The 15050-nt window shown below is 40.3% G+C and overlaps 1 protein-coding gene across 2 annotated transcripts in view; it reads left to right on the forward strand.

Annotated features, from left to right (window-relative positions):
* Positions 1-360: 360 nt before the first annotated feature.
* ERO1A (endoplasmic reticulum oxidoreductase 1 alpha) overlaps positions 361-15050 on the forward strand; it is a 44558-nt gene continuing 29868 nt past the window's right edge. The window contains exons 1-4 of one of the 2 annotated variants that reach the window (XM_067735644.1): positions 361-950; positions 9322-9441; positions 10249-10332; positions 12379-12417. In XM_067735644.1, the coding sequence (XP_067591745.1) occupies positions 837-950; positions 9322-9441; positions 10249-10332; positions 12379-12417 (357 nt within the window). In that variant the 5' untranslated portion in view covers positions 361-836. The remainder of the gene's footprint in view (positions 951-9321; positions 9442-10248; positions 10333-12378; positions 12418-15050) is intronic. The other variant, XM_067735651.1, reaches the window with a different exon arrangement.

Raw genomic sequence — 15050 nt, forward strand, 5'->3', positions numbered from 1 at the left:
AATCTCCCCCTCTGTCCACACAGTAGCCACTGGCCACATCTGACTATGAAATGTGGCTAGTTCGTAAAAAATACACATCAGATTTCAAAGCTAAAAATAAAAAATGTAAAATATTTTATGAATCATCTACTATTGAGTATATTTTGAAATATTTTGCACATAATGGTTTCAATAAAATCGATTATTAAAATTAACTTCACCTGTTTCTTTTTGCTCTTTTGATGTGACTACCAGAAAATCTAGATTAGATATGCAGCCCTGGTCTAGATAGATGATCACGAATATCCTTCTCAGCCTTAGGACTCAGCCAGGGCCACTGTGCACACGTAATTCAGTTTGATTTCCTCGCACTGAGATACGGAAGGACTGGCTGGGAGTGAGCAGGCTGGGGCGGGGACCTGCTGGAAGACACAGACCCCTCCAGCTTTCGCTCCGGCTCGGCTCTCGGAGCGGGAAGGACCCCGACTCCCACGCGGGGCTGGGGGTAGACAGCCCATTCCAGTCTCCGGGCCCCGGGAGTTAAAGGGGCCGGGGGCGGGCGCGGCGCGCCGGGAGGGGCCGAGCCGCGAAGCGGGTTGGTGCGTCAGCCTCACGCGTGGGGAAGGAAGCGGGCCTCAGGCCCCGGACTGCCACCGCGGGGTCCCCGGCACGTCCGCAGGCTGCACCGGGAAGTGGCGGCTTCTGAGAGGCTGGAGAGCCGAGGGCGGGCCTGGGAGGCGGCCGGGAGGTGGGGCGCGGCCGGGGGCAGGCCCGCGCGGGCTTCATCTGCGGACTCACGGCCTGCTCCCGATTGCTGGGGATTCCGAGGCGCGGCGCGAAGACCGCCCGGGGCGGCTATGGACCACCGCTGGGGCTTCCTGATCGGCTTCCTGGGCGCCGTGGGGCTGCTGGGCTCGGGCCACGGCGGGCAGCAGCCCCCGGAGACGGCGGCGCAGAGGTGCTTCTGCCAGGTGAGGGGTGTGCGTGGCGGCGCTGCGGGTCCCGGGACCCCTGCCTCCGCCGTGCGCTCTGTCCCGCGCGCCCGGGCAGGTGGGGCGCTGGGGGTGCGTCTCTGCATCTCCACCCTTCCGGAAGGAACCCCCGTGCTTCTGCTCCCTGGCAGGGGCTGAATCCTCTGCAGCTCGCCTGGGTTGGTGTGGACCGGTTCCCCCCTTCCCCCCCCGCCCCAAACAGCCTGAACCGACGTCGAATCGCCCTCCCCCGCTTCCGATCAGGCGTGGGACGAGAGGTGTGGGTGCACCGCTGTTTCTACCTAGTTGGTTTGTGAGTCTTTTTTGGTCTTCCCTGCCCGGGGAAGGTGTGCGCGCGCGCGGACACACACACACACACACACACACACACACACACACACACACACAGAGTCACACTCAGTATTTTTATTTTCGCAGAACCTGGGTCTTCCTGACTTCTAATTTGACTTGGAACAGTGTGGGCTGTGCCTGTGCTGGATGTCTTCTCCGGCCTTTCTGGCCAGGACAGGCTTTTGCAGGGGGGCTGCCCTCAGATCTCCCTGTCAGGCAGGAGAATGCCTTCGTGTGGCTTTTCTGTGTCTAAGCCTAACTGCCTGGTGTCTTGGGGGCCGCGGTTGCCCTGTGACTACTCGCCCTATGTGTCCTTTGTTTTTCCTGAATGTAGTGAGACTCTTTTACCGTGACATCCATATTGCTGGTCTGAATTGGGAGAACGGTCCTCAGTGCACAAGTTTAATTACAAGCTTATTATGATTATTTCCTTCTGTTAGTAAGAGATGTGGGTTCCTTGAGAAAAAAATTCAAAGAAAGTTACAGGTTTTTGGTGCCCACAATATCTGATATTGTAATATCATTATTCTTAAAGTCACCTTTTGGTTGACTTCTGTTGATAAAAATTACATTTTATACAAAATTGAGATATGGGTATCCAAATTGTTCCTTTTAAGTAGACGTTACTATTAACTTATCAGAAATAACATTTTATGTGTGTAGGGGGGGTAATACTATTTCACAGAGGAAAGAAGAATTTAAATATTATGAGAAGAGGTGTCATCTCTTTCACTGCTTTAAATTCTTGGATTTTATTTTTTGCTGAGTGATTTGGAAGTTGGGGTGAGTGATAGCTGGGAAGGTGTAAGAGAAATTGAAAGAAAATTGCTGCTTTATAACTAAGAGATTGAAAAGCTCCTTTACCTTCAGTGATTATAAACAGTATACAATCAAGTACTTAAAAGAAAAAGGGTAATTTTTCTTCTGCTTACAAATATAATGTATCACAAAGTTTAAACATTTAAAAATAAGTAAATTAGAAATAAGTGGACTTAAAAATAAGGTATTCAGGGCTTCCCTGGTGGCGCAGTGGTTGAGAGTCCGCCTGCCAATGCAGGGGACACGGGTTCGTGCCCCGGTCCGCGAAGGTCCCACATGCCCCGGAGCGGCTGGGCCCGTGAACCATGGCCGCCAGGCCTGGGCGTCCGGAGCCTGTGCTCCGCAACGGGCGAAGCCACAACAGTGAGAGACCCGCGTACCGCAAAAAAAAATAAAAATAAGGTATTCAGTGCAGAAAGATTCCATTGTAACATTTTCAACTATATTCTAGAGATTTGGATAATGGAATAAAAGTACATGTTGAACTTTTAAACGTTCACTCCCCTCCCCCATAACCATTTTAGATATTTGATTAAAATTGGGGAGCTTTTAGTTTTTTATATTCATTTACTTTTTCTTCTGATTAGTGTTAGGCTTTTTTACTCTTTCACAATATTTTCAAGATTAAAATACACAAAAATCTGTTAGACCTCTTTCTTTTTCTTTTAGAACAAGAGTGACTGTTTTTCTTTCCAGAGCCAAATTAAAAAATAATAAAATGAGTAAAAAAAAATTTAAGGGAAATTTAAAATGGTTTAGTTAAATAAACTTAAAAACAGAGACCATCAATTCCAATTCAATAAATGAAACACGTGTACCTTAGTTCTAATTATGTTCAGTAATAGAAGGGATGGGGGAAAGGGGAGGAAAGGAGGGAGGGGACTGTGACGAATAGACATGAAGAGAAAGATGGAGACAAACATATTGACATGCACACCGAAACAGAGGGAGAGACAGATAAAAGAAAAAAGTGGAGAAAGAAAAGATAAGGGGAGGAACAAATTATTCATTCAAAAAACATTTATAAACACTATGTACATTGATCTGAGAGTTTGGAATACAGAAATAACTATGGCATAATCCCTGCTCTGAAGAGCTTACAGTTCAGCACATCATGTTCTTTGGGGCTTGGGAAGAGGTGGGGATCCTAGGTATTTTTAAAAAATTTAAAAAGTTAGTAAATATTGCTAGAAACTAAATTTTCACCTGAGATTTGGAAATACAAGTTCAAATCTTGTCTGGTTCTATTTGCAGTTTCCAACTGGCCACACAGTCCTGTTGACTCTTTTTTGTTTATAGTCACATCCCTTTCTTTCTTCCTGTTGCCTGTGCCTCTTACCACTTCTGCCGTGAGTTACCACACCATCACCCCTCACCACACTGTTGCATGGGTGCCTGACTTAGGGGTTGTGATTTGAGCCAGAGCAGCATGTAGTTAGTTATTCGACCTTAGAAAGTCATTGAAGTAAAATGCACAAAGCTCTACAAATAATCAGACTAAATTCAATAAGCATTTATTGAGGCCTACTATGAACAAATTTTGAGAGATCAAAAAATAAAAAGTTACAATTTAGTCCCAATTCCTGACACTCCAGAGTACGGAGACTGGTAAATAATTGGTGCTCAGCAAGTGTTAGGGAAATTATAATACAAGATGTGAACACTACAGGAGCTGAAGTATATTCTTAATTGAAGATAGGTTGACAGCTTCCAATGAATATTTAAACTTAGTCAGTTACTGCAGCGATCCCCAACCTTTTTGGACCCAGTGACTGGTTTCATGGAAGACAGTTTTTCCACCGACCGGGGCCGGGGTTGGGGGTTGGGAGGATGGTCAGGCAGTAATGCGAGCGATGAGGGGCAGCAGATGAAGCTTCGCTGGCTCTCCCTCCTCTCACCTCCTGCTGTGCAGCCCAGTTCCTAACAGGCCACGGACCGGTAGAGGTCCTTGGCCCCGGGGTTGGGGACCCCTGAGTTATTGCATATGCCTGTTAGTTGACATCACATCCTATTAAAACCATTTTCACTATATGTTGTAAGTTCTTTTGAGAACAGTGCTTCAGCTTAGTTGCTCAAAGTGATCAATTGTCTGGAACTTATAAATCTTCCTTATATACATTCCCTTTCCCCCAATCCCTGTATCATTCTGTTAAAAAAATTTTTTTTACACAGAAAATTGGCTTTTTCCCCCCTGTTGGTATACAAGTTTGTGAAGTCTAACACATGTACAGTTTTGTGTAAAAACCCCATAAATCAGGACTCACCCTTTCTTTAAATCAAAATATCATTGTAGTAGGTATGGGCTTCAAGTAAATGAAGATATTTCAGAGTTTATTCCTTTGTGACAATTATTTCCTCATTATGCACCATTAGATAGAACGAATGCAACAGAACTTAAGTTCCAATTCATGGAATCCCAGGATGCATTTTAAAGAAATCACCTCAGAAGAGATATTGAAGCCCAGATACGGAGGCAGTATGGACATCTTTTTCATCTTTTTAAAATTAATTAGAGATGAGTTTGTAAACTTCTATACTCAGGATGTTTTATCTCTCTTAATATGGCTAATGCTGGTAACCCTCAGATCCACTTGCTTGAATGCAGTAGATCTCCGTCAGGTTAATGAAAGGGGAGTAGTTCACATAATCCATCATAGCTACGTCAAAGGTGGATTATTTTTCCTTTGGAGTGCGTTGTAGATACACTCTGCATTCATGTATTTTAGCAGACTTACTTGTCTGGGTGTCTTGTTTAGGTCAATTTAAAAAAAAGAGTTTTTGTTAGTCAGAGTGGCTGGGCCATGGAAGAGACACTTGAGAATATGCTAAGTGGTGGGTGGAAATAAGTCCAGGATTAATACTTAGTCAGAGGGATCTTTGAAACAGGTTATACTGGAGAGGGGTGCATTGACTGTGAATGCTTCCAACATTCCAGGCTTTTCTGAACAAAGCAAGTGGACCAAAGTGTATTTAACGTTGGTTGCCATACTTTGGGTCATTTAGCAACAATTTAAAGTTCTAGCAAGACCAAGACTTTAAAGAAGAAATAGCTCATAGCATTCCATGTTCTTAGAATGGTGCCTACTAGCCAGGATAGAATCTTTTGGTGTTTCTATTCTTTCTTTAGCAGTTGTCCCAGTCTGCTCTGTCAGTGAATGAATGTTTTTCATGTTCTTTTTCTTTTTTCTAATGGTCATAAAACTCAATAAAATTTAGCACAACTGCAGTTCTTTGCCAAATAAAGCGCATTTTGAGCACTTTTGAAAGGTATTTCGTACAAGTATGAGGAATATATTCTTACAGTGCTTTGGAAAAAAAAATCTATGGTAGGACTGGAAGTTGTTGGGACACAGGAAGACTATTTAGAAAGTGTTTTTTGTTTTGTCTTTCATTGCAAAGTAAAGGATACCTCTATCCAAAAACTAGAGAACAAGCAGGCCAGTGTATTTTCTTTTCCCTTGCCTTTTGTATTTTGGTATTTGGTCCAAACCAATCAGAGTCAATGGAGAAAAAATGGAGCTAGCATTTGGTTATCTAGTTGTGTGTTGCACTGGAGCTTCAGATGTAAAATGTTTGGAGAATTTTAACTGCAAACCTGGCCTTTTGCTTTGGGGGAATAGCAAGCTCCCTGTCACTGGAAGCATTTAAGCAGTGGTAGGGTAATAGTAATGATCAACATTTACTGGGCATTTACTGTGGGTCGTTTTATCTTGATATCAACTCTTTGAGATGGGAACTACTGTTACTTCTATTTTTGTACTCAGATAGGAAATTGAGGCCTAGAGAAGTTAAAAAGCAGGGGCAATGTCAACAGCTAATAAGTAGCAGAGATGGGATTCCACCCTAGAAGGCCTGACTCCAGAGCCTGCCTGCTATCCACTGTTATACACTACCTCCCCTTGAGGGTGTGTGAGGGAGGGGATTGCTGGGTTGCTCTGAAGATAGCAAGAGAAGGCCTTCAAAGGCTTTCCAGCTCTTAAGAGACCAGGACTTTAAACTGGGTGATATTGTGTGTGAGGCCTACCTTGGTCCTTATATCTACCACCCTCAACAAGGGCCTTTCCATTGCTTCCTGTTAGTCTGGCCCTCCACAAAACCAAAGCTGATCATCACCTGAAGCCTAGAGCAGCGAGCTTCAAATTTTAGCATTCATCAAGCACTTTGTGTGTATGTTGCAGAGGCGGGGAGAGGGGTGCGTTTTTAAAAGATTTGGATTCCTATGGTAGGGCCAGAGTTCTATTTCACTTTGGGAGATAGTGTAGTGGTTACTTATGCAGCCATAGCACATTTTGAAGTACAGCATCAAGCCATTCTTCTTATAAATCAGCACCTGTCTTTTGGTCTTAGTTTAGGTAATAGGACTTTGCTTCGTTTCCAAGGTTCTGCCCTGGGTCCATCAACTGGAGTTCTGCCTTAGACTTTTCCTGAGACTCTATTCTGGTAACATGCCTGGTTCTCTACTTTCTAGAACTGGGCCTGGAATCATACCTGCCAGACTTCCTTCCAGGGATCAGGTTCTGCTGCCTATTGGCAAGCTTATCTGAACAGTCAGGTGGCTTGGATTTCCCAGTATCTTCCTGCCTCTCCTTTGCTGGACTCTTTCCATCCAGTGAAACTTCTTTCACCCGCTGCTGTACCTCCTTAGCTGCCCTGTGGCCTGTCATTGTCGTTGGTAATACCTCCTACTCAATTTCTAAGGTAAGGGTCAGGAGATTTTTAAATCTCCCATTGTCCTGCCTTCTCTTCCTCTGTGGCCTCTAGGTTATAAGCCACCTCTGCTCTGGAGGCATCTTGCATTTCTTTCTGATGTGGGGCTTCTTATCATTCCCTTTGTAATTAGGACATAGATCAGTAGAATATTGGACACAAAGGGTTGTTTGCCTTTGCTGCTTGCTTTCCTTGCTCTGTGAGTGCATTCCTGCCCCTTGAGTTGGCATGGTCTGGCACTGAGCACCACCATAGGTGACATGGAAGTACACAGTTATAATTAGGCAGTGCAGTGCTGGGCTCCAGTGAATGAGAGTGACAATGGACAGCATTCATTAATTCATTCACCAACCCATTCCACAAATAATTACTGAGCATCTACTGTGTGCTTTCTACAGTGCTCAGTACCGGGAATACAAAAGTGAACAAACATGAGCCTGCTCTCAAGGATCTTAACTCTAGTGGGTGGGAGTGAGATAGATACATTCAGTACAGTGAGGTAATTCTTGTGTAGGAGTATGTGGAGTGTCATGGGAACACATACGAGAGACAGTTAACTGAGCAGGGGGTGAGTGGTACCTGAGGGCAGCTTTCCAAAAGAGGGGAGGATAGATTTTTACCTTAAAAATGAATTCCTAGGGTGGGGGGAGAAATGGATTGCCTCAAACCCTTCCTCTTAAGATTTTTGTGTTTTTTTCTTTTGTGATTTAATATCTCTATCTGGCATGTGTCTCTTTGGCCTTTGCAGCCTTTGTGCCTGTTGTTCTTTGTATAATAATTTGTGTCCAAGAGGAGAAACAGTAGCTTATTTTATGTTCTTAGAAGTTTTGCTTTGAAGGCTCAAAAGAAAGAGGTGTGAAAAATCAAATCATCTGGGTTAGAAGCACTTCTGTTTTGTTGGTACCCAAAATTAGGACTCTAAGATTCTTGTGTACTCAGATAATTTTTACAGGAAACAAGGACACATTTGCGTATGAAATGAAAATAGTTATTACAGTGACAAAATATGTAGATCAGATTTCTAGAAACTGAATTCTTTAGTCCAAAACAAATAAGACTAGGCAAATTGGCTAAACAAACAAACAAAAAACTTAGCTCTTGAATATTGCCGTCATCATCTCAAGTATTCTTATCTCTTAGGTGAAAAATATCCATTACTGTTTTGTGATGTTCTGAAATTAAAAGATAGTGTAGGATTTTACATATTCCAAAAGGAAAACACCTAAATTCAGTATTTCAATGAAGTATTCTTAATTTGTTTCCTTACCAACAGATTTTTAAATTATTTTTTTATGGTCAATAACTCTCCCTAAAATATAATCCAAAGTGGTTTATAATGTAAATATTCAGACCAAAGTATAAGGATCTCTTTTCTGCAGCATGCTGTATATTAAAAAAATAAAAATTTTAGTTTAAAAAAATCATAATATATTTTTTACTTACTTATAAGCGCTGCTTAATTAATTCTGTTAGGTGTTTGCCTAGTCCCAAATAAACATCTCAGAATTTTAGCTTCACAACTGTTAACAATGTCTGATTATAATATGATTTCCCATTGCCTCTAATTATAACATGATTTAATAGTTTGATTTAGTAAAATCAGTTAAGACATTGGTTTTAAGCATTTGAAGATCAGGATTGGCTTTGTGGTTAACTTGCTATCTCAGTGTTGCTAAGGATAAGTCATTTCTAAGTACCATTTCAAATCTATAAAAATTGTCATGGCCAATATTTGAGGGTTGTTAGATCCTTATAATGAGTTATTGTTTCTCTTATAAATTCAATATCACTTCTTTTTATACATTCACCAAGCTAGTCTGTGACCTACACATCCTGTGGGAAACTAAAATAAAGGAAAGACGGAGACAACTGAATTATAAGAATATAGAGTCTCAGAAAAACCAAGGATGGGAATGCCACTGGGCTTCAGGAAAGATGGTGGAAGTGGGAGCAGGCAAACCCTAGGGAATCCAGCTAGCATAAGTTCTCCATCTCCTATCTCTGCTTCTCTGTGTCTTTAAAAATCTTTCCTCTCTCTGCCAACTGGCTCACGTGGTCCTCAGTTCATGTGATGGAATATGGTCTGAGTTTACTTGTTCACTGGTTTAGTGACGGAGACATTGCTCCTTCTTAGCCTCAATTCCTGATTCCTGGAGAGGGGACCATGACTTGTTTTGGCTTAGATACCCAACCCCGGTCAGTCTTGGGGAGCAGGGTTATAGAGTGGCTGCAGGGGACCAACTCTTTGGGGGTATGTGTGTCATTATGAGCTCAGTACACCCACCCTACAAAAGGTATCCACTGTGTTCCTATAGGTATATAGTAAGAGCAATAGCCTCACTAGATTATGGTCATGTCCCATCTCAGAAAATTATGGGGAGGAGGGAAGCTAGGGGTTGGTTGAGTAAAGGGCTCTTTTATCATAACCATGTAAGGAAAAAACCCTGTTGCGTCTATGACATTTTGATATAATATTCCATTTTCTTTGTAACAGGTTAGTGGTTACTTGGATGATTGTACCTGTGATGTTGAAACCATTGATAAATTTAATAACTACAGGCTTTTCCCAAGACTTCAAAAACTCCTGGAAAGCGACTACTTTAGATATTACAAGGTATTTAAAACAATTTTTTTTTGGTATAGGAACACTTAATGTTTAAATGGGTAATTACATTTTCTTAGGAATCACTAAGCTTCAAAATTGTGCTTATTATTTAAAATTGAGCAAGGCTATATTAGGAAAATGCAGTTCACAAGAATGAACCATATGGTTCTAAAACGACCCATTGGATACTTTTAATTTCAGTAATTGAGTTTTGAACACTAGAGTTAGAACCTAGTTGGTCAAATTGAAGTCAGAACAGAAACTGTTATATCGTTATCAAAGTCATGAGTTGTTCATAACATTCTAAAACATCAGATTTACTCCAATTAATTTAAAAAGAGAAATATTTTTGAGAAGAAGCATGACTTTGTTCTGACCTGTATTGTTCTAACAAGTCACTTGTGACATTTTATCTTGAGATATCTATTGAAAGAGTTTAGAAAACCTCATCATTGGAGTATGTAGTTACAATCTGAGTTCACAGTTGTCTGTTAGCTGTTACTTTCATTAAAAGACTGTGAGTTGAAAAAGAAAAAAAAAAGAAGACTGTGAGTTGAGCAGTGATAACATGAGCTACTTTGGCTCCCCGTTGCCATCTGTTCAGAGTCTGTTTAGTAGCAGAGTTTGTCATTTTAACCAAGTCTACCAATTTATTCATACCAGCTACACACTTATACCACCACTGAAATTTGATAGTGGAAGAAATAGAATAATTGTAGCTGATAACATGACCAGGTTATAGTATCATAATTCCACATCTGTCTGTTATAATCTCAAAATTCTTTTATAACTTTTTTCTAATATTTTATTTTACAGGTAAACCTGAAAAGGCCGTGTCCTTTCTGGAATGATATCAGCCAGTGTGGAAGAAGGGATTGTGCTGTCAAGCTTTGTCAATCGGTAAGAACAGTGTATACGTTTAAGAATTGTCACATGTTTTTTTGAATAATTGTGACTTTTGAAAGGGGCCAGTATAACTGAAATAACATTTCAATCCTTAGGTTAAATATAATGTTGTTTAAAATTAACATATTAAAAACCTAAACTTACAAATATAAAACCTATTTTGAATTATTCTGTCTTCATAATAATAGAATTTAAATTTTGTGGTTAATATAATCCTTTGATTTATTACTGAGATTAATAGTTCTTTTGGCTTGATATTTGTTTTTCTTCTTATGTCTTACCCAAAGTTGTGTTTGTGGTATTAAAAAAAAATGAAATTAATTGAGGTACAAATAAAATCTCTCCCTTTTTCTGTGGATGTATTAATTTTCTTCCTTGGGGAGGGTCTGGACAAAACCACTGGCTTTACTTAGGAATTCTCAGATTGGCTGCCCATAGAGGCTGGACTCTCTGTCAGTCGAAAGGCCAGTTATTTATCCCCTTTACAGTGAATCAGAACAATGTTCTTTCACTTCCATTATTAATTGGCCAATGTGAAAAAGAAAAACAGTATCCAGTGTTAGTCTGGGAATAAGAAATGAGCACTCTGGTGGCTAAGTCTTTTTGGAGATCAATTCAGCAAATGTATCCAAACAATAAAAAAGGTACATATCCTTTGACCTAGCAATTCTGCTAAGAATTTCACTAACTAAAATAATTAGATAGATGTCCAAAGATGGCCATAAAGCAATACTGAATATTGTAAAGATGTCAGTTCTGCTGAAATCAGTCTATAAATTTGGCATAGTTTATTATATGAAAAAATTAGAAACCATCTAAATATCTGGTCATAGGAAAAGACTATACATTGACCTAGTTCAGAGTGTAGAAGAGTACACAATAAAGTGATTGTCCCTGTGTGGGTCCTTCCCTTTGGGCAGGTGTAATCTATTTCAGGAATGTACTGAATATACTTAGCATTAGAATAGGACCCTGCAATTTACAGAGCTCTCCCACATACATCATTATCTCTACTCACAGCATCTCTTTGAGGATAGGCAGATAGGTCCTGTGTTATTAAGTGGCCAACACACAACTAAAAACTAGTACCATTTTCCTCTGAAAGAGGAAAGCGCCTTAAAAAATGGTTGATTCCAAGACTGGAACAAGAGATATATAAGATGAACCTGGAGTATCTTGTCATAACAGAAAACAAAAAGTGCTGTTAAAGATTACTGGGGTAATATAAATAAGACACAAGTGCAGATAAAGACACAGGTCAGATAAAAAAGACACAGGTCAGCACTTAGTGGGTCTTCTAGTGGCCAAATGTGGGACAATTTGAGCATTAAAAGGAATAATGGCGGGCTTCCCTGGTGGCGCAGTGGTTGAGAGTCCACCTGCCGATTCAGGGGACGCGGGTTCGTGCCCCGGTCTGGAAAGATCCCACATGCCGCGGAGCGGCTGGGCCCGTGAGCCATGGCCGCTGAGCCTGCGCGTCCGGAGCCTGTGCTCTGCAACGGCAGAGGCCACAACAGTGAGAGGCCCGCGCACCGCAAAAAAAAAAAAAAAAAAAAAAAGGAATAATGGCTAAGTGGCTATTTTTACATTTCGGTGCTGTAATATAACATGTGTATAATCCATAGCATAACTTGTTGGATTTTTTGTTTACTTTTTTTTTTCCTTTTTGGGTTCGCGGGCCTCTCACTGTTGTGGTCTCTCCCGCTGTGGAGCACAGGCTCCGGACGCACAGGCCCAGCGGCCATGGCTCACGGGCCCAGCCGCTCCGAGGCACGCGGGGTCCTCCCGGAGCAGGGCACGAACCTTTGTCCCCTAGCATCGGCAGGCGGACTTCCAACCACTGCGCCACCAGGGAAGCCCGGATTTTTTGTTTACTTTTAAGAAATATCATAAAGACTGACTAACTATTCTCAGTTAAAAAATAACCTGTTAACTTCAGTAATTTGTTCTGTGAATTTTTCTTATAAATCATAGAGCTTTAAAATATTTTTTCAGAAGATAGAATAAATGTCATCTAAAAGCATTTAAAATTTTTTTTAGGATGAAGTTCCTGATGGAATTAAATCTTCAAGCTACAAGGTATGTACATATACTTATTAACGTGTCTAGTATTGAGCAAAAACTAAAAAAATTCACTTCCCCTGCCAGCTACTACCCCACTTCTCTGGTCCCCTTTGCAGTGAAACCCCTTGAAAGTTATTTGTACTCAGTGGCTGTAATTCTTTTGTTTCTTTTCTTTAACCCTTTATTAAAGAAAGCTTGAAAGGTAAAAGTAGAGGGGAGAAAACAAAATAAAACATGTGTACCCATCATGCAGCTTTAGCAATTACCAATATGTGGTCAATCTTGTTTCATTTGTACCTCCCATTCCATTCTCCCAGTTATTTCAAAGCCAATCTGAGATAACTCATTTTGTTTACAAATACTTCATATACATCTCGAAGACAAAAAGCACTAAAAAAGCCCCACATAACCAAAGTCAGGGTTCCAATTTCTCTAGTTGTTTCATATGTGCCTTAATAGTTGACTTAAAACAGGATTCAAACATATTCCACACATTGCGCTTGGTTGATGTCTCTATGTCTCTCTCTCTCTCTTCTTAAATAAATTAAAAAATTTATAATAGTTTTAGGTTTACAGAAAAATTGTAGAGATAGTACAGTTTTTCCGTATATTCCATACCCAGTTTCCTCTATAATTAACATCTTACATTAGTATGGTGCATTTGTTACAATTAATGAACCAATTTTGACATGTTATCACTAATTAAAGTCCATAGTTCATTCAGATTTCCCTTAGTTTTCCACCTAATGTCCTTTTTCTGTTCCAGGATCCCATCCTGGAAACCATATTATATTTAGTTGTCATGTCTCCTTAGGCTCCTCTTGGCTGTGACGGTTTCTCAGACTTTCCTTGTTTTCGATAAGGTGTTTCAGAGGAGTACTGGTCAGGTATTTTGTGGAGTGTCCCTCCATTGGGATTTGTCAGATATTTTTCTCATGATTAGACTGGGGTTATGTATTTTTGGAAAGAAGACCACAGAGGTTAAAAAAGAAACAGTGCCATTTCATCACATCCTATATCAAGGGTACATACGATCAACATGACTTATCACTGTTAATGTTAACCTTGATCACCTGGCTGCGGTATTTTTTGTCAGCTTTCTCCACTGCAGATTTATTCTTTTTTTGCCCTTTCCATACTTTATTCTTTGGAAGGAAGTTACTAGGCGCCGCCCACATTTTAGGAGTGCTTCATCTCCTTGAGGGTATAAATTGTTTGGAATTCTTCAGTGTGAGAGATTTGTTATCTTTTCCCTCCATTTCCTTATTTGTTCAATCATTTCTTTGTCTTGTGGGTATTTATTTTCTATCGTGGATTATAACCTAGTACTCCTTTATTTTGTTGTTCATATCGTTTCAGTTTTCACACTTGGGAGCTGTTTCAGTTGGCTCCTGTGTCCCTTTGACATACCCCCATCACTTTTTTTTTTCCCTTTTGATAGCACTTCTTTATTTTCTGGTTCTACTTGAACATTTCCTGCTCTTAAGTCTCTTTTAATCTAGATTCATTCCCCACCCCACTGCCCTTTTTCTTTCTTTGCCACTTATGTGTTGAAGGAAATGAATCAATATCCTATAGAATTTCCCACATTATGTATTTAGTGATTGTATCCCTGTCATGTCATTTAACATATCACTCTCTTCATTTTCCATAAACTGGTAGTTAAGTATTATAGCTTATCAGAGTCAGATTCCCCTTTAAAATTACTTATTTTCTGCTTTATTGAGGTACAGTTGACTAATAAAATTGTAAGATGTTTATAGTGTACATTGTGATGATTTGATACATGCATACATTTTGAAAGGATTCCTCTCATTTAGTTAATTAACTCATCCATCATCTCACATATTTATCTTTTTTTTTTTTTGGTGAGATCATTTAAGTTCTACTCTCAGCAAATATAAATGATACAACAACAATGATACATCAACTGTGGTCACCATGTTACACATTAGATCCTCAGACCTTATTCATCTTTATAGCTGAAAGTCTGTACCCTTTTACCAACCTCTCCCTGATTTCCCCACCTCCTTGCCCCTGGCAACCACTTTTCTACTCTCTGTTTCTATGAGTTTGACCTTTTTTTTGTTTCTACATATAAGTGATACCGTGCAGTATTTGTCTTTCTCTGTCTGGCTTATTTCATTTAGCACAGTGCCCTCAAGGCCCATCCATGTTGTAGCAAATGGCAGGATTTCCTTCCTTCTCATGGCCGGATAATATTTCATCATATATATATATCTCACATCTTCTTTTTATATTCAACCATTGACAGATTGTTTACATATCTTGACTATTGTGAATAATGCTGCAATGAATATGGGAGTGCAGATATCTCTTTGATATCCTGTTTTCATTTCCTTGCGATATATACCCAGAAATGGGATTGCTCGAGCATTTGGTAGTTCCATTTTTAATTTTTTGAGAAACCTCTATGCTGTTTTTCATAGTGGTTGCACCAGTTTACATTCCCACCAACAATGCACAATAGTTGCCTTTTCTCTTCATCCCTGCCAATGCTGATTATCTTGTCTTTTTGGTGATGGCCATTCTAACAGGTGTGAGGTGATGTCTCATGGTTTTGATTTGTATTTCCCTAATGATTAGTGATGCTGAGCACTTTTTCAGGTACCTCATTTGTATGTGTT

Source organism: Pseudorca crassidens, chromosome 1, assembly GCF_039906515.1.
Source record: "Pseudorca crassidens isolate mPseCra1 chromosome 1, mPseCra1.hap1, whole genome shotgun sequence".
NCBI lineage: Eukaryota > Metazoa > Chordata > Mammalia > Artiodactyla > Delphinidae > Pseudorca > Pseudorca crassidens.